Raw genomic sequence first — 12,411 nt, 5'->3', positions numbered from 1 at the left:
ATTCCAATCAAAGGTTCCAATGCAAAGAACCTGTATTTATCATCTTTTGCATGCAGACATCTCAAACGCATCATGGAAAAGATAGTAAGTCCCCTAAGAGTAGGAAGGTACGGTTGTTTTGCTTTATAAGGCATATTTTAATTCCCTATTATTTGAATGTCCTTTGTGTATGGGACTTGAAATCCTATCCTTCCATTATAAGGCATATTTTCTCCCTTGCTTGCAAGCTTTTGCGTGGGTATTGTTGATTGCGCTGGTACCTTCTAAAAACGGGTCATTAAAAAGAACACAATCAGGACCAACTTGTAAGAGACCCACACGCATGCCATATCCCACGTGGGGCGCATTTCTGCACATGGTTTGTGAGACATTCTTGTCTAAGTCCACAGCATAGATGACCTTTCTTTACTTATTCAAATATGTATTATTTCCCCACGAGCCACTCCATGTTCATGTTGAGCTTCATTCAGCATTTTCCAACAACAAGGCTCCAAAATCCATTTTCCGTTTCCCATTTAATTATGGTGAGAGAAAAAAAAAACAAAATGAAATCAAATACAGCTTTGATTGATTTGATCTTAAATAAGTTATTTTAATTACTAGTAGATCACACCTTGGACGACGACCTTCACTTCAGCCACAATGTTTGACCCACTTATTGTTTCTTCAAGATTCAATCGGAAGAAAACAAAAGGCCAATGAATGGCCGATGAGGTTGCTTTGATTAGATTTAGACCCTTGGAGATCGAGGAATTCTAGTCAGAATGTGGATCTGTTCCACAAAGTGAACACATTTTTTTATGTTTTGGATTCCTTAATTGATGCAGAAGTGATCGGAGAGTGATGAGCAAAGATTTTCCTCAAGTGTTTGATTCTAGAGAATATTGCAAATCCCACTCATCAGTCATTGGTGGCCCTAGCTCAAACCTTCCATTAAGGAGAATATAACATCTTTTCATCTTTAAAGCAGCTTGCAATCTCCATACAAATCAATACTTATGCTATAAACTAGTCTTTGTCGTACATTCTTCATATTCCTGTCAAACATAAAAATGTGCAAGTCAACAACATCAATTAATTACCACCATTTGGATGAAACAAAGAGATTATCTCCATTGACAAAGATGAGAGAATTGCATCAGGGAAAACGGTTTGTCTTTAATCTACAAAAACACATGGAATGATGAGAATTAGATATGATAGGATTTGGGGGGTCGACTGACTTCACCAACGATGTTGGAAAGGCATGATTGCTTGGAGAATGAAAAGAGAAGATCATAGATGTTTTTTGGATTTACAGGAATCTAAAAGAGTCCCTTACAACCATCATTTTTTCGTTAAATCTATCGATCCCACCATTATTAGGTCACTACCCCCCACAACAAAAAAAGGACAATCAAAAATATATCTATATGTCAAGCCAAAGTCATGCTGCCTCACTTTGTGATTTAATCCCTTTATTCTCGTCAAAGTTCTTTTTGACAATTGGGAGATTATGACAATTCAGAGAAACAAGATCAATCTTTACATATATGCATTTGTTATTAATCATCTGAAACTATCCGTTTTGTCATGCATTTATATCTAAGAATTTATGCTTTAATCAATTTTTACTTGAAGAAATAAGTTGTACACACACCAATCGAAAAAGTTGATGAAATAAACTTGTATCCATGCATGTACATCTTTGTTCAAACGAAGCATGCTTGCATCCGAGTGGAATGGATTTAATTTTAATTATCAATGAAAAACCCAAAGCAAAATGAAAATGAAATATACAAGTCGATGGTGGGGTGGGCAAGAGGGGCATCATAATAGCAAAGGTTTTTATCCATATATATAGTATTAGTTTACAATATCCTCAAAAAAAGCAAAAAAAAAAAAAGTTTACAATATCTTACCTTGAGGTTTAAGACTGTTTAAATTTTGATTTAAAAAGTAACAAAATCCAAGGTGGGGTTGGGAATGACAGATTTAAAGGTTAATAAATGAGGAATCTCATGATGGTAAATCTATGTTTAGCATTGAGCAACACAATTATTTCTCCTCTCGCAGTCATGGACATGCTTTCAGGAAACCGGCCCTGGGCGCCCGCGGCCAATCCCCTAAGGTAAAGATATGGACAAAGGAAGCAGCGACTGTTTAGGCTTAGCTCCACTAGGGTCCAGTTTAAAAGTGTGGAAAATATGATAGATAGGCACTGACAACTAGCTACAAGCAGCTAGGCATTTACAACTAATTAATGGCCGCATAACTAAGTAGTCTTCGCATCTCCATTTCTTTACATAGTAACATTATTAACAAAAAAAAAAGAAGAAGAAGAAGAACATGATAGGGGAAGGAAAGAGCATAATTCCAACCATACAACATGAGGAAATTAAGAAATGAATTTTTACCTAGCCCAATTAAAATTTTAAACCCTTTAGGGGCCTTTTTTGGCATAGATGGGAAAATATACCAAAGAAAAACCTCTCCCATAGAGGCACGTGCTAGCCTATGAGAATCAAATTGACTAAATTGAATATAGACAATCAGTACACTAGTATCAAATATTGACATGTTTGTTTCATAAGTTGAATTTTAAGTGTCTATGTCAATTAGGGTGTTACTATGTGTTTAGTAGGAGAGGCATTTTCATCCAAAATTTTTGTACTAGTATTAAATTCCCTTGCTGCATGGCAATCTCCTTTCTATATGAGCTCCAATTATTAATTAAGATGAACCCAATGCGGCAATTTAAAAGACATAGCTAGGCATGTGACATTGGTATGAAAATGAAATGCATTAATATTTTTCACGTGTTAACTGTTTCTAAACCTATAGTTTACCTGGCGTATAACACGTCCTTTTAAAATAATAATTACTAATATGATTTTCCAGGTGTGAAAAAGGACATATGATGTCACTCTCTGTTGCTTTCCCTTGCCTATTTCCTCTCCAACAAACGAGAAAAATGATTTTATCATGCCCTTTTTTTCAATATTTTGTTCACAAATTTAGGCACGCTAATATTTTGGAGCAAAAGATTGAGAATCCTCAAGTTGTTGACAGGTAATGGAAATAACGGATATGGGCCTTGATGTTGAACACCAATTGGACGTAACCATAGCCTACAAGCTTAGTAGTTTTGGGTCTCAAACCCAGAAGTTTTTTTGGAATAGAAGGTCCAACTTTCTTATTATGGCGCTGCCCGTGGTTATTTACCAACTCTCTGAATAAAATTGAGATTTTTCAAGCCGAAAGCGAGAATGGAACCTGACGGACCTGAACCCAAAAGGAGGAAAGTCCATAAGCCACCGCCTCGCCGGTAATGGTTTTATACGGCAATCTGGTTTTTCGTTTTGCTTTACTTTTCTTTTTTTTTTTGTTACAGTATATAGTCATCTGGGTTGCTTGATGCTTAATTGCATCACGCTAGCCTGATTAGAAATTGGGTTAAAAAGCATAAGGTTCTGCAACAAAAGTTATTTAGGTCGTCTGCTTAAAAAATTAAATTTTGGTTTTAATTAAGGGTGGGAGTTATAATTAAGTTTTCGATATTGTGTTGTTCGGGAAGGATTGAAGCTTAAGCGTGCAAAAGGTAAGATCAGAATGTAAAACTCAAAGGTGTGGAGTGGCAGACTAGGGTTTGGCCATGAATAGGTAGAGTGAGGCATCATTTGGCAGTTTATGGTAAACTCAGTGTTTGGATTAGGGAATGCTAAGTTATGTCTTAGTGATGGAAATTCATTTATGATGTTGGATTTATAATACCTTTTCTTTTAATCTTCTGAAATCCCTGAAACATTATTTTACCCCATTTTTATGACATGGGTAGGATAGACACAGAGATTAAAGAGCACTTGAATGTTTAATTACACTTGAGATCAGTGGTAGGGAGATTACATTGTAGGAATTTCTTACCAAATAGTGAAAAGATTTAGCTCTAAACCCATTCCCTCTTCAATTTCAAACCTCTCCTCCAATGCGCCAGAGCGCCTGTAAGAGGGAAAAGAAAACTGAAATTCTTGCAATTTTGTTTGAATTATGTTGTTTTATTCTTCTTTTTGTATGTTTGTAAGTTACTATAATTCAGAGAGACCAAACTAAACATATTACAGGACTGTCTCTTCACCTGCTTCGAACAAAGCAAAAGATGCAACATCGCCAAGTAGTTTGACAGTAAAGCCTTTTTCCCTTGTATTTTCATGGAGTTTCATTTTTCTGCATTTTAAACCTTGGTAAGTTATAATGTGACTGGATGTGCAGGTTCCATGGCCACAAACAAGTGGTATCAATTTCAGAATCCAACACGCCAAAAACTTTGCAGTAGCTCAAGCACAACAAGATGGCTGCACCGGAAATTATAAGAATTTTGATTCGCAGTATGGGAATTTTCTGATTCCAGTTGTTCCATCAAGGGCAGAACTAACCGGTTAAGTTTTTGTACCTTACTGATTTTTTATCTGATTTTATCTGCAGAGATCGTGACCACAATAGTTCTATACACGAACAGATTTTATTCTTATTAAGTTCTTTTGCCTTTGCTATATGGATAAGATTCATCCCTTGGATGCCGTTATTCTCTTTTTTTTTTTGACAATAAGAGCTATAATAATAACTAATGATAATGATATTTAAGGATTTGATTTATTAGTTGATATATGATATATAGTGTAAAGGTTCTGCCCTCTTCGTATCACACAACCTTTTGTTATAAAACCAACCTCGGCCCAAAATTTTATCTTCGGTTCACTTGTCTAGGACTAAGCCGAAACGATTAAGATGAAACTAAAGGGCTTATGGTTTTGACTGGGCCTCAGGAGGCATCCATTGTCTTAAGCTGATTGGCTTGGAATGCCCATGGTCTCTTTCAAGCTCATTTTCGATACCATTTCCCTATCTAAGTAATGAAGAAAAAAAAGTGATTGGTTTTTCCCCTAAAATGGATTTTTAAGGAATATTGTGAACTTGAGATTTCTTCTCTTGCTAATAGAAATGACCATCAATTATTTTCAACATTCTTAGTTTACCTAATTGGCCAGAATAAATGTGATCCTCAAGTGTCAATTAATAACAAACCTGTGATCTTATATGCTTAATCAAAATTCAGGATAAAGGGCAGAGGTTTTGTCTTCGAAATTCAATCCCATGATTCTCATTGGAACAGATCAGGAACACCTTCCAAACAAAAATAGAGTTTGACAAATTCGGCACTTACCATAAGGCAGTCGCCATCGTTTTTGAAATGTGGACCATGGGGCCAACAGCGACAGGACATGGCGCTTATCAACATATCTGATCTGAGCACCGACAAGTAAACAAAACAAGGAAGGAACGGAAATCCCACCGTCCAAGTAGGGACAGGTATCCCATGCACGTGGACCTGATCTTCAACTGAAACGGGCTAGTCCCTTATTCTGCCTTTCTCTGTTCGTAGGCTATATTACTTAGTTGAAAAATGAAAAGCTTAAAAATCAATCGATTTACAAATGTGTTTTACACTCATTTTGAGTAATTGACTGCGCAACATGCCTATATGTCTTCGATCCTTACATTGTTACAACAGTTTCTTATATAGCAATATTGTGGCTCAATGATCCATCATTTGTGTAAAAGCAAGCAAGAGTTAATTACATGTCATCATCCAAAACATTTCGGTGCTGTCAAATTTGATGGCTAAACCCACCAAACTCGCCAATAAAAAATCAATGCTGATGAGAAGCTGAGTCAGATTTGTGTAGGCACATTCAAACCAAGCCTTGGTCAAAACCTGGTTTCAAAGGGACTGGGTAACTGGTCAACTCTGAATAAATAAAATGGTCAACACATTTACCCCAGAAACATTCATTCAAATTTTCTTTTTCCTTTGCTTTTAGGTGTGAAACTTTTGTCAACTATTGATGGCTTAAAAACTAAGGCACCAATTGGTTTTACCAAAACGTCTGGTCGTTTGTTATTATATGAAAATTGGAATTGCATTTTTGCACTCTCACATCACATGCCTCCCAAATGGTTTACTTATTCTTCAATGCAAGCATGTCTCTGAAAATTCTGTTCCTTTTATACAATTTTTTGGGTTCTAAAAGTCTTTGCCTTGACCTTTCCATTTCCCAAAAACAAAAATTGAATAAACAATCAAGACCCAAAAACAAAGTCAACTTCATTAACGACGTACAGATCAAGTTGAAAATTTTATCAAAATCAAAATGGATAAATATATGTACCAAAATTACTACATTAATATACTTATTGTACTATCAAAATTAATTTTCATTGTTTCTCCATCCCTATTAATTTGGCAGGTGAAAGAACTCCATATCAAAATCACAAGGAATTTGGCGACGTAAATTTGGACCATGACGGAAGGACAAAACTATAATTTGGGAAGTTGGGTCGCAATTTGAACAAGGACACTGAAAAATGGGGAAACCACAGGGTGTAAATCAAAGGGCAGCCCAGTCCTGGAAAACAAATAGGAAAGATTCCGGAATGCAAAAGTCCGCACGTGCAAATCAGCCAAAACCAAACACCTGTCCTTCGTTGAACTCCCAAAAAGTACAAGGCCCCCAAAATGCAACATTGTATCTCTCTCGAGCCATACAAAAGTGCAGCTCAAATCTGACAGGTCATTGTCGTAATTCTAATCCAATATCATGTCCACTTGCCCAACGTTATCTCCTCCCTCCCCGTGTAAATTCCCAACCTCAACCTCACTTATATATCGGCTCCAGACAAAAGTAGTTTTAGCAAATAACAATAAAAAAATAATAACTATAAGTATCTTTCTCTTTGCTTTTGGAACAAAACAGAGCTTGCTTCATTGGTGAGGCAAAGCAAACCCGACCCGAGAAATAGAACGAAAAGTGTGGAATTTTTCGACAAAAAAACAGTTACTCATTATTCTCTGGGAAACTTTCTCATAAATTCAGCGATCTAGGGCTTCCCTCTCTCTCATTTCATTTTGGAAACAGTGACACTGTGGAACCGCTTTTTCTTTTGTCTTTTTTTTTTTTTTCAATTCTTAAAACTCTATTTATTGGTACAAGCTAATATAAAAAAAGGATTTTGCTTTTGTTTTTGTTTGGTTAGTATCGGGGATTGTAGTTGTGGTTGGTGATGGGGAAGGTGGCGGTGGGAGCGGCGGTAGTTTGCGCGGCAGCGGTGTGTGCTGCGGCGGCGCTGGTGGTGCGTCACAGGATGAAGAGTTCGGGGAAGTGGGCCCGTACGCTGGCTATCCTGAAAGAGTTCGAGGAAAAATGTGGGACCCCAATTTCGAAGCTGAAGCAGGTGGCGGATGCTATGACCGTTGAGATGCACGCGGGGCTCGCATCAGAAGGTGGCAGCAAGCTCAAGATGATCATCAGCTACGTAGATAATCTCCCCACTGGGTAAATTAACTTAGCTTCTTTTCTTATAAATTTAATGATTCAATTATAGAATGACTGATTGGGTAAAGCTGGTCTCTTGATTGATTAACCCCAATTATGAGCTCTCCATGCTTAGCTTTTTATTGGTTATAGAAAGTTTAATTCTTTATTGAAATTTAACTAAATTGTGTGATGAAGAAGCTTTAGAGCTTGGTGGTTTTCGTGGTTTTGATTTTACTTGCACTGTGGTCCATTTGAATGTGCTGTTAACGAGTTTGATTAGATGGCTCGAATCAAACTTTTTACACCTAAAAGATATATAGTTTCGAATTTTACTTGGCGTGATTGATGTGTTGGATTCCACTTATGATGCCTTTTAAGTTCCATGGGGGAAGTCTAACTTTGCTAGCATAACTTTATCTCGTATCTAATCTTCATTCTTGTGAACTTTATGCTTGTTTTGTTCTTTCATTAAAGTTGATTTATCGGTTAGGATTGTCCAGAGATTATTTGTTTCTTGTTTACCTTTCTTTTTCACCATCAATATCTGCCTTTTTCTTTCTTTTCTTATTGTGAGATAAATGATTTATCTTTTGATAAATAGCTTACTGTCTAAAAGTTTCCCACCTTTTGCTTTTTAAGTGTTTTTCTGGTTGATTATAGGTACTTCCTTTACTGTTTAAATTAAATCTTTTATACTGAAAATTCTCTTGCCAATGCTTTGTTCTATATTTTTTGCTGTTTTTAAAGCTTGATGGTTTCCTGAGAGAATATTGAAGTGGGACATCACTTCACATTTTGACAGATAAGAAACCCAAATTTCTCTTGTGTATTGATTGACTAAAATTTATAACATTTCTACTATCCAGGTGGGATGTTTCTGTCGTGTAACATTGCCATATTCTGATCAGTGAGCTGTTTGTTTTAGATATTAAGTGGTAATTTTATTTGCTGGGGAGAAGGTCATGATTTTCCAGTTTACTTTTACTTTTAGGAATATTTGGTTCAGTACTGCTTTAAGTAAGTTTTGGTATAAACTTAATTTCTTATAAGTCATACTCATACCAGTTTCTTTAATAAGGGTTTTCCATTTTGTTTAAATCTTTTATTATTATGATGTGGGACCTTATGCCAGGGGAAAATGTTTCCCTTATTTGCTACTGAATAGCTATTGGGTTGTAATTGGGAAAGATTTTTTTTTTTTTTAGTACACGTCGAGACCCTTTGGGCCTTAGGCTACAAAATGGGGGGTAGCCTTTTATTGTGAAATAATTTGCTTTGATGGGATGATTGTAAATTTGACTATACAAATGAACTTTTGTCATATATGGGATTGCATTGTAAACTATTTTATTGTAATCAAGAGAAAAGAAGTGGCAACTCTTTATCAAATGTATTCTTAAAACATATAGGTGACAATTCTTTTCCTAAAAAGAGAAAAGAAATTGCTGAACTGTCATAAATTTTGTATTGCGTGAAATATTCTAGTTTTCTTGATTTTTAAATTGGTTGAAATTTCAGCTAAGCATGTGTCAATGTTTTCCTTGTTAAAATTTGCAGTGACGAGAAAGGGTTGTTTTATGCCCTTGACCTTGGTGGTACAAATTTTCGTGTCCTACGTGTACAGTTGGGTGGTAAAGAAAGCCGTGTTGTTAAGCAGGAATTTGAGGAAGTTTCAATTCCTCCGCATTTGATGACTGGATCTTCTGATGTGAGATCCTTCTCCATCCTACCTAGCAAGATTTAATCCAGTCTATAATGGTTCATTTTCTGAAATTCTCTATTTGATATGATTCCAGGCATTATTTGATTATATTGCTTCAGCTCTTGCAAAATTTGTTGCTACAGAAAGTGAAGGTTTACATGTTTCACCTGGTAGACAAAGGGAGCTGGGATTCACTTTCTCGTTTCCTGTTCAGCAAACATCAATATCATCAGGGACTCTTATAAAATGGACAAAGGGCTTCTCGATAGATGATACAGTTAATTCTAATAACCTTGGCTCTTATTGTGCTGCCTTCTGTAGTAATTTCTTTATGTGGTCATTACTATTCTGTTTCTGTTCCGTTGTCCACATTTTGTGGAATTAGGACTCCATCCCTGTCATTTTTATTCTAATTTTGCACTCCATAGTCTAAGATATGCTGACCTTTGGTTTCCCACTCTTTGGGAATCTTTAATACTTGGTGCTTATGGGCTACTTTAGACCAAGATGTTGGTGAAGTGAAATGTTTGGATTTGGCATTCAAAATTTTAGATTGCAATGACTTTATGCTATATTATAACTCCCAGAGTTGTCTATTGTGGGATCCTTAATGTGTCTCTTGGCTGGTACCATGTAGGTTGGACAAGATGTTGTGGGTGAGTTGACCAAAGCCATAGAAAGGGTTGGCCTTGACATGCGTGTGGCAGCTTTGGTGAGTCTAATTTGTTTCTGCTGTTGGGCGTGGTGGATTGCTTTTCTCACTTCTCTTAGATGTATGTGATCTGGTGCTTTTACTTGGATACATGTTTGAGTTGGTATTCCAAAATGTCTTATGGAACATGCAGGTTAATGATACAATTGGGACATTGGCTGGTGGTAGATACAACAACCCAGATGTTGTTGCTGCCGTGATATTGGGTACTGGCACAAATGCAGCTTATGTAGAGCGTGCCCATGCAATTCCCAAATGGCATGGTCTTCTACCTAAATCAGGAGACATGGTAAGCAGTTTTGAAACATATTTTCTCTGCTTTTGTTAGTGTCTGATCGAATATACATCGACCTTGTTATGCTAAACTTATTCCCTGTTTTTGTGATAGGGATTCTCAATAGGCAACCCTCAATTAGCTATTGTACTGTTTCTGTCAAGATTTCTAAAACTTTTCCCGTTTCTGCAGGTTATCAACATGGAGTGGGGTAACTTTCGGTCTTCACACCTTCCACTAACAGAATATGACCAAGAACTTGATGCTGACAGTCTAAACCCTGGAGAACAGGTCACTTTCTTCAGTCCAAGTTACTAGTTCCAGCTTATTAATTTTCACATAAGCTAGAATTAACTTTATTAACCCCCTTTTCCAGATTTTTGAAAAAATGATTTCTGGTATGTATTTGGGAGAGATTGTACGCAGAGTTTTGTACAAGATGGCTGAAGAAGCTGAATTTTTTGGTGATACTGTTCCACCAAAATTGAAAATTCCTTTCATATTAAGGTAAGCCATAATATTTGTTCCCCTGTTAAAACTAGTTTCTATAAGCATTGGCTTCGTCTTACTTTCTTGTTAACTCATTCATCATGAAGAGTACAGTTAATTTTTCCATGTTTCATATTTTGCAATGGAACTTCGATCATGGAGCTATTTTAGAATGACATGGCCCCTAGGTTGTAGCACTTGATAGTAACTCCACACAAGGCCCACATTAAATGTATAAAAACACGTGAAGCCTTAGCCAACCCAATCATAACCTGATCTAATGATTTGTTTGGTTACAGAATTTAGGCAGTTTATAGTTATTGCAGCATGGTACTTGTTGAATTTTGTTGAATTCTTCATCTGTGAGATAATTGTTTCTGCAACATATTAAATATAGCAGGCTTTGATTTGGGGCTTCATAAGAGTTCAATGCTGTTAACATTTATCCGTTAAATATGCAGAACTCCTCACATGTCTGCAGTGCATCATGACACGTCTCCCGATCTGAAAGTGGTTGCAACCAAACTAAAGGATATATTAGAGGTAGAATATGTTTGCAATTTCCTGTATGAGTGCATAATTTTCTGAAATCTTTTCTGTTGCTTTCCATTTTCTCTTCTGAATGCTTTTGTTAGGAACCTTTAAATTAATTAAGAAAAGAAGAAACTAAGAGCAGAAGGAATTTAACCTCAACCGCAAAATCCCTTATAACAGATTTTTACTGAGTTTGGAAACATTCTCATCTTGAAGGAAAGAAGTTTTACATGAGATTAAATGAGATTTTTTCATGTTAATTTACTGGTTTCATAGGCTTTCTTATGTTTATGCTGTCTTTTCTTTGTATTATTTCAGATATCTAATACCTCCCTAAAAATGAGAAAAATTATTGTTGAGCTGTGTGACATTGTTGCTGCTCGTGGTGCCCGCCTATCTGCTGCCGGAATCGTTGGTATCCTCAAGAAACTGGGAAGAGACACAGTGAAAGATGGTGAAAAGCTGAAGTCAGTGATAGCTCTAGATGGTGGATTGTATGAGCATTACACTAAATTCAGGACCTGCATGGAGAACACCCTCACGGAGTTGCTAGGAGAAGAAGTCTCTGACAATATTGTTATTGAGCACTCCAATGATGGCTCTGGCATTGGGGCGGCCCTCCTGGCGGCCTCTCACTCCCAATACATTGAGGTTGAGGAATCTTGAAGATGATTGAAGTATAGGTAGATTAAAGAATCACAAGTATGGGGATTTTTGTATATTTTCAGCTTTTGCGTTCTTCTTGCAACTCATCCAGAACTTAGAGCTCTTTACATCTCCTGATCCAAGAGTTTGTGCCAGCAAATCCTTAAGTTATGGTCATCCGGAGTGTTAAATTGAGTGCCTAAAGGTAAGCTTCATTTCTGCAACTTGTCACTCTGCTTCGTTCCTGGTGTTGGAGGATTATACTAGTACACCCATATATACGTTCTAATCTCCTGAATCAGAAGATAATAAGATAGGGGTAAGTAAACTCCTCTTTTGAGTTTTTGATCTCTTCTTATTGAGAATAGTAAGTATACTTACAGGTAATCATATGCCCATTGTTTTGTTTGAATTGTTGTCGTTCTGGCTGACATTTAGTTAGTGAGTGATGAGATGGTTAACCAGGGAGTTAGAATTGGCCGTTTCCCTCCTTCCCTGTCCCCAGACAATCAATTTAAGAAACTCACAAACTGATTAGACCAGATCCTGGACTCCGAGCTTCCTTATATTAATAGAGTTACAAAAATAGTGGCATCTCATTGTAATGGAGCTGAAGGTTGGTAGCACATGTACCATTGTTAAGGAATACCCACAATTATCTAAGAATACAGGATAAATTATAGTGCGTTGTTTCCAGCAGTGC

The 12,411-nt window shown here is 36.6% G+C and overlaps 1 protein-coding gene across 1 annotated transcript; it reads left to right on the top strand.

Moving 5' to 3' along the window:
- Positions 1-7,037: 7,037 nt before the first annotated feature.
- Positions 7,038-12,048, top strand: LOC110411726 (hexokinase-1-like). The gene is made up of 9 exons (XM_021422020.2): positions 7,038-7,370; positions 8,910-9,060; positions 9,149-9,331; positions 9,692-9,766; positions 9,900-10,055; positions 10,233-10,331; positions 10,417-10,547; positions 10,991-11,072; positions 11,382-12,048. The coding sequence occupies exons 1-9, from the start codon at positions 7,099-7,101 to the stop codon at positions 11,727-11,729; spliced, it is 1,497 nt and encodes a 498-aa protein (XP_021277695.1). The 5' UTR covers positions 7,038-7,098; the 3' UTR covers positions 11,730-12,048.
- The last annotated feature ends 363 nt before the right edge of the window (positions 12,049-12,411 follow it).

This window comes from Theobroma umbraticum, unplaced genomic scaffold (assembly GCF_002168275.2).
Source record: "Theobroma umbraticum cultivar Fairchild unplaced genomic scaffold, ASM216827v3 scaffold_56.0, whole genome shotgun sequence".
Classification (NCBI taxonomy): Eukaryota; Viridiplantae; Streptophyta; class Magnoliopsida; order Malvales; family Malvaceae; genus Theobroma; species Theobroma umbraticum.
Note: the sequence above shows the minus strand (reverse complement) of the source record. Positions and strands in the feature narration are given on the sequence as shown.

What these genes read in the sequence shown, in the direction of transcription:
- LOC110411726 (XM_021422020.2), top strand. Translation starts at nt 7,099, where the DNA reads ATGGGGAAGGTGGCGGTGGGAGCGGCGGTAGTTTGCGCGGCAGCGGTG. An exon ending in GTAGATAATCTCCCCACTGG is followed by an intron (nt 7,371 to 8,909) that starts GTAAATTAACTT and finishes TAAAATTTGCAG; the next exon opens with TGACGAGAAAGGGTTGTTTT. An exon ending in GTCTAAACCCTGGAGAACAG is followed by an intron (nt 10,332 to 10,416) that starts GTCACTTTCTTC and finishes CCCCTTTTCCAG; the next exon opens with ATTTTTGAAAAAATGATTTC.